The following is a 13662-nucleotide window of genomic DNA, read 5'->3' as shown; positions in this document are numbered from 1 at the left end:
CTAGGCTCCGCTGCTGTCTTATCTGCAACAGGGCTCAGCCCCACTTTTCTGTACAGAGCCGGGTGGTAAGTGTTTTAGGCTTGACAGGCAACCACTGCCCTCCGCTGCTGTGGTGCCAGAGCCGCCGTGGACAGGGTGTAAGTGGAGGCGTGGCTGTGATCCCATAAGCTTGATTCACACAGACGGCGAGCCCGCTGGACTCGGCCCACGTGCCGTAGGGCTGCTGACCCTGATCCTTGGGAAGCGTGCCTCTTCCTCGTGTGTCGCTATAAATACGTTTGCCCTCTGCACGTGGCCTGTCCCTGCCGGGGCTCCCATTTATGTTACTAGACCGTGTTCTAGAGAAGCAGGCCTCCTCAAAGCCTCTGCTTCCTGTTGGGAGCTCAGCCGGAGGCAGAGAAGGGGAGATGGCCTTCGCCCACATCCCGCTGGCGGCGGCTTCCCCTTTGACCCGACGAGTCCAGGCCGAGTCCTGGGAGAGACGCACGGATGCCCTCAGGACACGTCGCCAGGTGGTGGGGCGGGGGGGGGGGGGGGAACCAGCTCCATTGAGGATAAAGGCACGTGGGCCTTGTCTGTCTTGCAGGCACACGCTGAGGTTCTGGAACGCGGCCTTTTTCGACGCTGTCCACTGTGAGAGGAGAAAGCGGTCTCCCACCACCAGGTAGGAGCCAAGTCCGGGCCCGCTTTGCCCCAGGGAAGAGGACCAGGGCGAGGCTTTATTGTCCCGTTCCTGAAGAGGAAAGCAGGAGGACAGAACGGCTGAGTCGACGCGTCTGTGTTTCTTCCTCAACCCCTGGCGGCCCCGGTGCCCTGCAAGCTGCCTGAAGGGTCCCGGGCGCACCGCTTCCTGGGTGGGGGGGCCAGCTTGCATGAGCGCTTCCTGCCCCGGGGCTCCGGCATGACTCGGCCTGACCCTCCTAAGAAATGCAGACTCCCACTGAGTGAAGCCCACAGGGCCCCCCTCGGTCCCACTCTGCCTGTCTCTGTGAGACTCCAGACTCCCGAGCTGAGACCGCTGCCGCGGGACCCTGGGTGCTGGGCTCACGTCTGGGAAGGGCAGTCGCTACTGTCAACTTACTCCTCTGGGCTGTAGCTTCCCCGAGGGCAGTCTTGCCGCTTCGGAAGACTCCCTTTGTAAAGCGGTTCACTGAGCACTGGGCAGCGGCGAGGGCTGGGCACGGTGCTCAGCTCTCTCTGGCCACGGCGGCGAGCTAAGGCTGGTGCCTGCTGTGTGCAGCAGCGGGGCGGGGAAGGGGCAGCGGCCTCCCAGGCCTGGGTCACCTCGTTGGCCCCTCCAGTCATGGGACTTTGAAGTCTGAGTCTCTCCTCATTGATGAAATTGAATCCCCGCCTTCTTTGACCCTGGGGAGACCCCTTAACCTTTCTCCCGGCAGGAGAGAGGGCAGGTGCCTGCTGGTTAAGGCTTTAGTCCACGAGCACTTGGGGGATCTTAAGTGAAATCTTTTTTGGGGGGGAAGTAAACCCTATCGGGATGACCTGCCTCGTACCCCACGGCGGCCTGCTGTGGCTGTGTGCCCCAGGAAGGCAGGGGAGCACGTGGAGAGGAAGCGATGCTGGAATTCCTAAGGATGCTAGAGAGAGAGTTCTCCGCCCTTCTGGGAGTCGCAGATGCAGGAAGTGCCTGTAGGCGAGGGGGATCCTCGTGTTGCTTTGCTCTCAGACTCCTGGGCCACTGCCCCCCGGAACCCCGTCTCCATATCCGTCTCCGCTGTGATAACCCTCCTTCCACGCTTTGCTCTCTTTTCCATCCACATATCTTGCATGACTTTGACGTGTTCCTCTGTTTACCTGTTTCTGCTGCCGCTCCAGAGGGGATGCTGGAGAGGAGGAGAAGAAGAGGTGTGTGTCCACGTGACTGTCCATGGACAGTGCGGGGGCCCTTCGGGGCCGCTGGGTCGGAGGGGAGGGGGGTGTGACCAGACGTGGGTGTGACTCGCGGCCGGCGGGCCCAGCGCTGGGACAGGCTGGCGACAGACAGTGGGGAGCTCGCCGAGCATAGAGACCCCGAAATGGTCAGGAGACAGACACGGCCCCCGAGAGCCCCACGAGGCCCAGTGCGCATCCCGAGAGGAGAGGGCAGTGAGGTCCAGGAGGTCAGCTCCGACCTGGAGCGAGTCCAGCCTCCATGGGCCACTCTGGCCCTCCCAGCGGACCCCGAAACCACACCCTTGGGTTCCCTTGTTGTCCGCTCGGTCATTGATCCGGGCTCAGGAGCTGCAGGTCGGGCCAGAGGACCTGTCCCTGCAGTCGTGCCTAGGGGCCTGCGGGCTCTGGCAGACCCTCGCCCACTCTGACAGGTCTGGGGGGTCCCGGAGGAAGGACAGCTGCTTCCTTCCCCCGGCCACTGTGTGATGTGAGGCCTGTGTGTGTGAGGGGGTCCCCTGAAGACAAAGGTCTAGAACAGGGTATTTCCTGCGAGCCCACGGTGGGGTCTGACTGCAATTGTTTGAACTTGATATGTGCTCGATATCTTGGTTAAGATATTTTTAGAGTGAAAGGCCTGCCTATTCAAAATATAGTTTCTGATTCAGTGCTTGTTTTTAATTTGGTGGAAATTTCCCAAAGCATGCTTCCTTTAATCAGTGATGTATTTTTAGTGCTTATTGTTTTATGAGAAATCTTGTTTTTTTTAACGCAGCCTTATTATGGCTTTAAAAGGAGCATTTGGGCACGGCAGCTACCTCCGTTCCTAAAAAGCCCCCAAGTTCCCACAGACTCTCTGGGGGGCGGGGGTGTGTGTGTAATTAACCAGCCTTCCTGGAGCAAGGCTTCCCAGCACCACAGCCGAGGCCCGACAGGGCTGGAGCATCATGACCTCTGAGCCCCACGAGGGGAAGTGAGCCTCTGGGCCTCACAGGCCTCCTCACCCAGAGCAGATGTGGTCTGGCCATGCACATCCCAGATCTGACCCCCAGGACACCCCGAGATTGGGGGCCGGGGGTTGGCTCTGGGTCCTTGGGCAACCTTGTGCCTCCAGCATGATTCCTCTTTGGCAGACTCTGCCGGCAGCACCATCAGCACCCTCTCTGTTCTCAGAGGCAGAAATGTCCCCGTTTCAGGAGGCTTCCTCTTCTGTAAGCTGCTGGACACATCCGAATTCCCACTGTGGCAATGTAGACACACGATCTGCCCTCCTGGGGTATTAGACCTCGACCAGTATTGGGTGCCGAACTCACTTTTAAGGAATCGATTTGTTGGTAGGCATCCCCTGATCCCAAATGACCTTCTACCTATTTCTTCAGAGATCAGATAAAATGTCCCAACTCTAGTCCTCGCCACAGCAAGAGGACTGACCTCCTCATCTGGGTCAGGGCTGCTGTGCTGCACGCCTGCGAGGGAGCCACTTCCACATGGTCTGGGGTTGTGCAGTGCACAACCTGTGCAACAGTACCCAGCGAGCCTGGTGGTGGTGTGGGAGTTTATGTGGCTGGACGATTCTAAGGGTGACCACTCAGGGAAAAAGGATGGGAAGGAACATGGCATGGGATTAGCATAGTGCCTGGAAGCACATTCCAGGTGTCTTCGTGGGTGTCCTGTCAGCATGAGGAGACTGGGAGACTGACAGTGCCGCCTCTGTTGCGCCCTGGTGTCCCATGGCTCCCGCTCAGCTGCAGCGGCACCAGTAGCCTCCCTGGGCTGGGAGGGGAGAGAGGAGTTAAGAGTCGATGTTGTTGGTTCTGTTCCTCTTCTTTCAGCTTCTCCATCGCCCTGACCCCTCACCCCCTCATACTGCCTCTTCTCTCCCTTTTCTTTTGTCTTTTTCCTCTCAGCCCTGTTTTAGTCAGACTCCTTGTCCAGAGTGTAATTTTTAAGGGGAAATCGGCATCTGCTCACTTCTCAGGTGGCCACGCGGCTCCCATGCCCCGGGGGGTGGAGGTGGAGTGGTGCAGTGGCTGACGGTCCCGGGCCCCTGGGGACAAGGGTGCTTGGCCGTAAGGGGAGGGGCTGACGCCCTGCAGGATGGGGCGGCGTTCGCTCTCAGTCAGGGACACCGAGCTCAAAAAGAGCTCAAAAGCGCACCTTCCCTGCCCGAACCCTGAGCCCCGCGCTGCTTCACGGAGAGCACGTGGAGCCTCACGGGCCGTGGTCCCTCCTCGTTGGGTTCCCGGCTTCGCTGAGAGGCTCTGTGCCGTCTTCTCCGTGCTCACGGGCCCGTCCCCGCGCCCTACGAGGCAGCCTGGGAGCACAGTGAACGGCAGAGGCGGGCCGGCCTGATGGGCCGCGTGTGGTCAGAGGCCGCAGACGCTCGCTGGGCTCCTGACCCCTGCTCCGCCGGCTTCTCGGCACGCCTCCCCACCGGTGACACGGGCCTCGGCCTCCGTGTCCTTGAACCTTAGAGAAGGATGTGGGGGCAGCGTTCTCGTCTCCCGGAGAATGTTCCGGGCAGCCGCTCAGCGCACATTGTCTCTGGGTCCTGAGCCTTGTCTCCGCCAGGAGAAGGTGATGAGTGTGGGTCTCGGGCCCCCAGGCAGAGGGGCAGCCTTCGGTCAGGCTTCCTAGAAGCAGCGCCAGCAGCTCTTCGGCAGAGGTGTCCCCTCTCTGTCAGGGAGGCCAGCACCTGTGGGTCAGAGCAGGAGGGGGCCAAGCGGCGGGGATGTGGGCTCTGAAGCCCCTCCGCTGCCCCTCCTGTGCTTGCAGAGAGAGGTGGTGCCACATGACCCAGGAGGAGCGGGACGACAGCCTACGGTTCAACGAGAACATCACCTTCGGGCAGCTGGGGTGAGCGCCAGGGCCGGCCTGCCCCCCGCCCCCCCGCCCCCCCCGGCCCCGCCCTATGACCCGGACGGGGCCACGCCCACTCCGGGTCACCCAGGAGATGAGCAAGCAGGGCGGTGTGAGGAGGGACCGCCGGGTGAGACGCTCCTACCCGGGGGCTCTGCTGGGGGAGCGCCACCCTTATGACGTCACACATCCCCGGCTCAGTGTCACGACCACTGTGCGTTCTTAAATGGCTCAGAAGCACACGATTCGCTCCACTTGGCCTTGACTCCGGTTCCTAATTAGTCCGCCCCTAACACGGTTTCATGGTGAGCAGGGCTGGCCGATGAGGCGATTTGGTTTTACATCTTTCTATCGATTCCCCGGCCCGGTGGGTTGCATGTCGGGCCCCGGCTCCCTTCCCCTCGGGAGGCGGGAGGGCTGCCAGCTCACAGCCGTGTCCCCCCAGCACGTTCACGCACAACATGCTGGCGTTCGGGCTGAACAAGAAGCTGTGCAACGACTTTCTGAAGAAGCAGGCGGTGATTGGCAACCTGGATGAGGGTGAGTGGCGGCAGGGCCGGGGTTTTGGGGGCGAGTGCGCTGCGTGCTGGAATCCCCACCCGGCTCAGAGGACTGTCCCTGCTGTAATTACCCACGGGACATTAAACGTTCCTGTCGGCCTGCATGCGCGGGACACTCTTCCTTCCCCTTGGAGACCCAGTTCTGCTAGGTAGGGCTTGCCCACGTGGGGCAGGATGGTGCGGGGCCCACCAGGTCAGTGCTTACAGACAGGGCCCAGGAAAAGATATAACTTGGTGCTCAGACTCTGACCTTGAAAACGGGCAGACTCTGGCGCTGAGTTGCCCCTCCGTCTAAATGGCCACCACATGGCCTGTCTTCGTTGCTTGAATGACACGTGGCCGCAGGTCCCGGGGGAGCGGCGGGGGTCTTGAGGTCTTTGCGGCATCTCTGGCTTCTGTAACGGGAGGGGACACGTTGCTGATGTCAGCTTCCCTGATCGACAGCTGGCCTTTAGGCGTCATCCCACGTGCTACAAGATGCTTCCTGCGTGTCCCCTGAAAACTCTTCCACTTAGACATAGATTTGTACAGATCGATATTGTTTACAAATAAAACTCCATCCTGGACCGAGTTAAAGAGGGCCAAGGACGGGTGGCCTCAGGCGGTGCCCCCGGAAAATCTCAAAGTGCTGTCACCAGCCCCACCACTCGTCACAGGGCAGGAACACTGTGTCCTCCACCACGTGACCCCTGCATGGCCTCCAGGACCCACGCCCGGCTCCTGTGACAGGGTTCATCTGCCCACACCAGGCTTCCTGGGGGCCTGCGGGGCTGCCCTGTGGCGCGTCGTTGCCACGGGAAGATGCATCCCGGCTCCACGGAGCCCACTGCCAGGCCGAGGGCACTCCTTCAGAAGCCCACACTCGCCATGCCCGGGAGGGCCTGCTTTGTCATCACCCCGAATGAGAAGGACCTGCCCGTCCGTGTCGCCGTCTCTCTCACAAGGAATAACGTTGTTCTCTCTTCCAGAGCAGTACAAGCTGCTGAGTGACCACATCGAGCAGATGGCCGCCGAGTAGGCCTCGGCAGTTGGCCCGAGGCTCCCCCAGGAGGACTGTGGGTGCGCGCCTCCCTCCCGGGCCCACGGCTGGCTGTCACCCCCCCGCCCCCGCATGACATTGGCAGCACCCAGAGGCGCCCCCCACCGCCCTAGAACTAGCGGCTAGAAGAATCTGGTTGCCCGTTTTCCCTGCCTCCCCTCTGCCTGTGTCTGCTCCCCCACCTGCGTGCCAAAGTGTCTCTGGGATTACACAGCTAACACCGAGGTGACTTTCCATATCCCCGAGTGGCAGACCTGCGACGTGGGACCGAGGGGGCGCAGGAGGGAGGATGTTGGGTCCACGATGGGCCGGTGTCCATCGTAGCCTCCTGCGGGAGAGGCTGGGGTGCACATGGGAGGGTAGGGAAGGGCAGCTGTGGGGTGGCACACGCCAGTGACACAGGGCAGTCAGGAGTGATGATTGGGGGCCCCCCGGCAGGGTGGGATGGGGTTCCTCCCACAGTGGGGTTCCTGCGGAGCGGGGACCAAGCAGAGGGGGCGGGGGCCTCTGAGTGTCGGTCCACGGCTGGTGCTGGCTCTTTTCCGGGTCCCCTCTCCGTGCAGCAGGGACGGGAGTCCCAGGAAGCTCCAGGAGGAGAGGGAGACCCCCTATTCCAGGACGGGAGAGAGACCGGGGCAGAGGACGTGCCTTCCCGGCTGCAGAAGGCCCGGCCACGGTCAGGGGTGTGGGCGCCGGGAGACGGCATGGCTCCGAGTGGCTGTGTTGGACCCACGTAGCACTCAGGTGTCTGTGTCAGGCTGTCTGAGATGTCCCCGCGCAGCCGACAGCTTCCTTCTGGAGTGGAGACGCTTCCGCCCCTTGCTCCCTGGGAGTAGCTCGGGGCCATCAGTCCCGTGACAAGCACAGACAAGAGAAGCTTCTTCAGCGGCTTCAGGACAACCGCCCTTTCTGAAAGCAGACAGTGCTGCCCTTTATTTCAAAACAGACAAAAGAATCTGTGTCAGCGTTACAGGCACCGTGGCAGAGGCCACTTGTGGCGGTGACTGTGTGAGGCGGGGTAGCGGGGCTTCGGAGGGTCGGGCCCTCCACCCCGGCCGCCTGGGGAAGCCTGTACCTTCCGCCACCCGAGCCCTTGGACCACTTTCCTGCGGACTCTGCGGACACCCCCTCGCCGTCTCAGGTGCCGGGAGCCGGGGCTCTTCCCCCCAGGTTTGTACCAGGCACAGCTGACCAGCCCAAGGGACTGCAGTCTGGCCAGCAGGCCTCCAGCCTGCCAGCAGCTTCCCTGGCGAGCCCGGTTCCCCCGCCCCAGCCCCAGCTCTTGGGCACTGACAACGAGGCCAGCGGGGCTCCGTCCTTCCCGCCTTGGTCCTTCGTCCCGTGTCCCCGCTGCACCTCCTCCAGCATGACAAGCACACGCCAGATACCCAGCCCTCCGGCCCTCCAAGTTTCCCCTCGTGGGGGATGCCTCCCTGGAATGTTCCAGAGCAGAGCGTGCGTTGGTTGAGCCGAGGAACGCACATCCGGGTGATCGTAAGAGAGATGACAGGAAACACGGCAGGACCCGAGTGCGCCGGCGTGAGCTGCTCCTCCGGGAGACCTGGGGGGCTGGGGCTTCAGAAACCCTGCTGTTTTCGCAATGGCGTGTGCGTGCACGCGCACATGTGTGCGTGTGTGTGTGTGCGTGTGTGTGTGTGTGTGGTGGCAGCCTCTCTGGCCGTGTCACTAAACAAAGCACAGCTGTGTCGCCAGTTTGCCTGTCCTGTGCGGGGCGGGTCACACGGGCCGGAGCGCCTCCACCCGATGCTGGGCCCAGTGATAGGACGGGTCTCTATGGAACGCGTTTCAGAGAAATCACATGCAGCTGACGGGTGTGCGGGCCCCTCCTCCAGCGCCTCCTGAAGATGACGCAGCCCCTCCTGAGACGTTCAGCGACGACCCCCGCGTGTGCTGTGCTCCCCCCACCCCCCACAGGAGCCGGGCCACGTGCCCTCGCAGGGCTCTCCCCCTGTGGCCGCGTGTCGTTGGCTTTCTTAGTGGTTAGTTGAAAGGCATTAAGATTTTATTCTAAAGGTGCCCAAAAGACTTATCCTTGTACATAGAAGATTTTTGTACGGACGTTCAATCCAGTCTGATGTCTGGAGGGAGACAGTAGGTTCTGGGTCTTCCCAGGGGTGCTGGGGAGCTGGCGGCTCTCTCCCCGCAGGGTGGGGCGGGAGGGCCCGTGCAGCCTTGGAAGGAAAAATGCAGCTTTGACTTCTTGGGGCTTTTCCAGGCACTTTAGCTTCAAGATGATCTTGAGACCTTCTTTTTTTCCCATACAGGCCTCTTGAAATAGCAGTTGAAGGTAGAAGGAAGGGTTGCTTTGGGTTTTTTCCTCTCCCCTGGTTTGTGTAAATCTAGCTCCTAAGAGTGGAGTCTGACCCCAGAAGTGCTGCCTGTTGCTTTCAGCCCTACGAGGGGACACTGCCGGAGACCGTGGGCCTCGTGGAGTGACCAGTGTCGGGGTGGCTCTGAGGCTGTCCTGCTGTGTCCTGGTGGCGTCTGCCTTTGGCTGAGCATTTCACCTCGGAGTGTCTGACCACTGTCGCCCGGAGGACGCACGGCGTGCCTAGCAGGAGCCGGCAGCCTGCCTCGCTGACGTTTCCTCTCTCTGTGGCACGATCTTCCCTCCGAGGCCCGCTCCGAGCAGACAGACACAGGGCGGGCTCTCAGGTCCCAGGGCGGAGAAGTCTCACCCCGCCGTACACACAGGAGGCTTCGGAGAAAGAGCTCTGGTGGCCTCCCCTGTAAACTCAGGACCCTTAGACTCGGGGCAGGAAGCGTCGGGTCATATCCACGAGGAGAGTTTCCAGTCCCAGTAGGTTCAGGGTCCCGAGCCAGGAGCTTCGAAGGCCTGCGTTAGCAATGGCATTTCAGTCTCCTGCTGTCTGCCCTTCAGGGCTATGTGAATCGTAATGAGCCAAAAACAGCTAATTCTCCCAAGTGAAAAGTACCCTGCTTTGGAAATAGGATGGTGTCGAGATGTGCTTTGTACGTCTTCAGCCTTTGTTGCAGTTTTAGCAATATTGTTAGATGTTTAAGAGGGGCTGTGCTGGTATTCAGATTATATCTACCGTGTGCGCGCGTTTAATCAAAGGCAGGAGAACCAAGTTCTGATATTGTAAGTTCTTTGTACAGTGAAAGGGAGTAGACCATGATTTTCCTATCGCCGAAAGGGGAAAAAAGCAGACCAAGGAGCTCTTAAGTTGCCAAAAGGAGGGCTGGAGAGAGTCCAGTTCGCGAGTTTTGTGCTCCAGTGAAACCCGGGACGGTCAGGGTCACGGGCAAGCCCCACGCTGGGTTTAGGGCAGAGACCCAGGACTGGAGTCAGAGGTGCCGCCTGACCTTTCTCTTTCCTCCTTCCCGGGAGCTGGAACCAGTGGAGCCCGTACTCACCTCTCCCTGCCCGGTTAGACGGTGAAGTTCATTGCCGTGGAGAGGTGGCAGGCTTGAGGGTTGCTTTTCCGTCGGCTGTTTTAAGTGGGTTGGTTTATCGCCCAGAGCACTTGGTATTGCAGCCTCCCAGTGTGAGAAGCGCAGTGTTTACGCCACAAAGGGGCTTGCGAGGAGTTTTGTTGAACCCAGGTGACCGTGACCAGCAGTCAGGGCTGCAGCTACAAGCCTGACCTTCCTGGGCGTAGCTGCACCCCGACGAGTTGGCTTTTCAGCGAGTGGGGATCCCAGCAGGTCGGTGCGGTTAGATCAGCTCTATGGCCAAATCACCTACAATTGAGACAGCTGGGCAGCCAGGGGCCTGAGCCATTTGCCAGAACAGCAGGGAGCTTGGGAAGCAGGCGGAGAAGGGCCCGGCACCAGCCTCGGGGGAGGGGTAGCAGCCGGGCGGTGCCAGGCTTGTCACCCCCTGGCCACCCTCTTCCTCAGCCACAGGCAGAGCTGCGGGGCTGGGGGCCCACGGCCCCTCGGTCCCGGGGTTCTTCTCGCAGCGCCCCACCCCCGGCCTTTTAGTTTCCTTGAACCACTGTTTCTGCCACTCAGCCATCTCCCCGTCTTCCTGCAAATCCCTGATCCCTTTTTACGATTCTCGAGGGGGAGTTTCGCTAGAAAAGCCTTTGAAGCTGAGTTCGTACAGGGGAATGGCATCGGTGACAAGTGCCCCTAACTGGCTGGTGTGCGACGTTCAGACCTGGGCTGGAGCCAGGCCTTAGTCAAGTCACATGTCCCAGTACGTCCTTGTCGCCCGGCGGCCGGAAACAGGCCTCTGTGGGTTCTCCAGATGGTTCCCACCCAGGAGCACCCTCAACGCCAAGACCCTCCGCGTGGCCGGGCCCCCCGGCCTCGTTCTGCCGCCATCTCCCTGCAGTCCCTCTCCAGCAAGCGCCTCGGGTGGCCGGCCTACGTCGTCCCTGGGTGTCCTGGCGCTGGCCTGTGTCCCTGCGTTGGCTGGTCTGTCTGAGCTTGAGATGAGTGAAGGGCTGCGGGGGGGAACCTTCCCCCTGGCTGTGTCCCCAGGAGTCAAGGGGACACTGCTCCCGCTCTAGAGTTCTCGGTTACTATTGGAGAAGGAACACCTTGTCATTTCCAGGAGCGAGTCAGGACGGTCTGGGTTTGCCCGTCTTCCCATCACTCTGTGCAGGCGGGGGGGACCCTGCATCCTCGCTTGTCCCGCAGGGTCAGACCAGGGCGCTGTCGCTTGGCGCCCTCCTGAGCAGCACAGACGGGGTCGCTGAGCTGGAAGGAGGGCTCCTGCTGCTGTGATGCCCCTCGGACCCCGGGGGGCTGTGCCTGTCCCCACCTTGGTCCTGGACGGTGCACTCGCGGAAATGAAAGGGAAGCGCTCAGCAGGCCCGGTTCCCACACACAGGCTGCACATGCGGGCCCTGATCTGTCCCTGTGCTGGAGGCTTGCTTAGGTTCCCGTGGACGCCTTGAGATGGACGGGCCGACCATCTGAACAGTAGGAAAGGCTCGAACTCAAATGGCAGGTACCTCCCCTTAAGACGTGTCAGCTCGAGAGCCTCGTGGCTCTAACTGTGGCCTCTGGGGCTTCAGGAGGGTCTCCCACGTGCCTCCCCTGTTTCTCTCCCACCCATTGGTCTCGGACCTGAACTTGCCTTGGCCATGCCCACGCATTGCCCTTAGTGGCCCAGAAGCCGGGGTCCGCGACGCAGGTATGTTATATGTACACTTACGCGATTTCGTGTCCCACGAGGCGACGTTCTACAAACTATATTTTCAGGTGGAGAAAGTTTCAAGGTCGAGCTCTCAGAACAGTGCTAAAATCAAAGCTGTTTCCTGTGAAGAAAAAAAAAACCGTCCATATATTTCACCTCAGATTGTCCGAAGGCAGAAACCGAAATAAATTCTTAAAAAAAAGAAGTCCGTCTGTTGAATTTTTGTTTTCACATGTCCGTGAGCACATTTTTTTTTTTTTTTTAACAGAATTTACAATCTTCTCAGTGATGACAGAGAAAACACCTTTTTTCTGGGGTCAAATAGACGTTCTCCCCACTTAGGCTAAGCAGCTGGGTCCTGTGCAGACGTGTGTGTGTGTCGTGGCCAAACCGATGGGCAGAGGGAGTGTCCGCTGAGTCACCGCCGGGGTGTGTTAGTGAACGGAGGGGCCTTGGCCTCCAGGATGCCTCCAGTCCCTTCCAGCTGATATCCTGGTCTTGCCTTTGAGCCACAGCTGCCTCACTTCTTGCTTTTGGGGGTCGGGGGGCTGTGAGTAGAACGCGATTACCACCCCCACCTGACACACACAGGACACCTTCATCATCCCTTACAACTTGGTTTGACAGACGTATTTTGTGAAATGTTGGGCTTTCTTTTTTTCTGATTATAAGAGGTCAATAGCCATGTTCTAACTCTCCAGACTAACAGATCCGGGAGGTAAGCCTGAGGACCAGCACAGGGCCTAGAAGAAGTGTCCTTGGTACCTGGAGAAGTGGACTCAGTTCCAGGGGCCCCGGGTGGGATGGTTCCCAGGGCGAAGGTGCAGGCAGGTCCCCCAGCCCTGGCCTGGCCACCTGAGATGGGCTGGGGTATGTGCCCTGATGCTCGGTGGGGCAGGGGCCGGACCGCCCTGTCTCTGGTTCTCCCACCCAGCCTGGAGGACCGGCCCGGGTGGTAGAAGCCTTCACACCTGACTTTTCCTCAGGTGCCAGGAGAGTCCAGCAGCTGAAGGCCAGGGGCTGGATTCAGAGGCAACTCCTGGTGACAGGGAAGGACCCCTCTGAAGGCAGCAAGGATTCTGAAGAGCACGGGGACCCGAGCCTGGGTCCCGTTCTACCTCCCCACCAACCCACTGCGTGCCTTTTGCCAAATTGTTTTCTGAACCTCAGTTTCTTCATCCATATAATGGGAGGGAAAATATCACCCATCTGAGGCGGTTCCTGCGAGAAATGCAAACGTGCTTCTCACTCTAATCTCGTTCCTCCTTGTCCCGATGAGGAAATAAATCAACCTGGGAGCTGCACCTGTAGGAAGAGTCCCGCCCATTAAAGGAAAAAGAAAAACGACCAAACTTCTCTCTAAATTTTATAGGAATCCATTTAAAACATACTCTTCAAAATTCATGACACTAAATATAAAAGAAATTTAAACAATTAGGCATGCACATCGTGTTCCTTTGTAAATTGTAACCTTTCTACTTCTGACTTTATTGACGCTTAAAACGGTGCTGAGGCTTCCGGGGCACCCTGACCATGGTAACAGTCTTGTCCCTTAAGTTCGTGCCGAGCACCTCTGCCTGCAGCCACCTCCCCTGCGCAGTGCCACAAATGCTCTGGCTCCCCGAAAGAAGCATCTCCCCTCTTTCCATATTTGGAACTAGCCTCTCACTAACGAAGTCACCTTTTAATGTCCCAGGAAGTGACCGCAGGTGCTCTCTTTTCTCCTGTACTCAGATCCTGCGCGAGTTGCGCTGGGAAGCAGTGGGGTGGGTTTGTCCTCAATGCCTGGGACTCTGAAAGGAAGAGACCCCAAAAGTTATGCTCCTTCCACCCCTGCTCACCCCACCTCCCACCTCCTGGGCCCCAAAGAGAGGAGCTAGGAATTTTGTCCCTACTCCCAAGCGACCATGCACACAGAGAGAGCCAGGGAAGCTCCTGGCCGATGTCCAACCCTGGAATTGGGAACAATTGGTCTCTTCGGCGTGCTGGGGCCAGAGAGGGAGGGGAGAGGCCCCTTGTGCCGTCAACTTACCTTTAATGAGCACCTACTGTGTGCCAGGCGCCACCAGGCTCCAGGACCACAAGATGAAGAAGCAAGGTCCTTTTCCTTCAGAAACTATCAGTGGGGTTCAGACACAACTGAGGTTAAAAAAAGGTACATTTGTGTGTGTCTGTCTGTGCGT

At 59.6% G+C, this 13662-nt stretch overlaps 1 protein-coding gene across 7 annotated transcripts in view; it reads left to right on the top strand.

Annotated features, from left to right (window-relative positions):
* Window positions 1–12840, top strand: part of KIAA0513 (KIAA0513 ortholog) — a 60896-nt gene extending 48056 nt beyond the window's left edge. For 3 of the 7 annotated variants that reach the window (XM_033844609.2, XM_033844608.2, XM_033844610.2), the window contains 5 exons: window positions 587–664; window positions 1834–1863; window positions 4663–4743; window positions 5192–5286; window positions 12466–12840. In XM_033844609.2, the coding sequence (XP_033700500.1) occupies window positions 587–664; window positions 1834–1863; window positions 4663–4743; window positions 5192–5286; window positions 12466–12692 (511 nt within the window). In that variant the 3' untranslated portion in view covers window positions 12693–12840. Of the gene's footprint in view, window positions 1–586; window positions 665–1833; window positions 1864–4662; window positions 4744–5191; window positions 5287–5750; window positions 11685–12465 lie in introns of those variants that run through there. The other 4 variants (XM_073796397.1, XM_073796399.1, XM_073796396.1 and 1 more) reach the window with 4 other exon arrangements.
* The last annotated feature ends 822 nt before the right edge of the window (window positions 12841–13662 follow it).

This window comes from Tursiops truncatus, chromosome 19 (assembly GCF_011762595.2).
Source record: "Tursiops truncatus isolate mTurTru1 chromosome 19, mTurTru1.mat.Y, whole genome shotgun sequence".
Lineage (NCBI taxonomy): Eukaryota > Metazoa > Chordata > Mammalia > Artiodactyla > Delphinidae > Tursiops > Tursiops truncatus.
The sequence above is the reverse complement of the archived record's forward strand: the minus strand, read 5'-3'. Positions and strand labels throughout refer to the sequence as shown.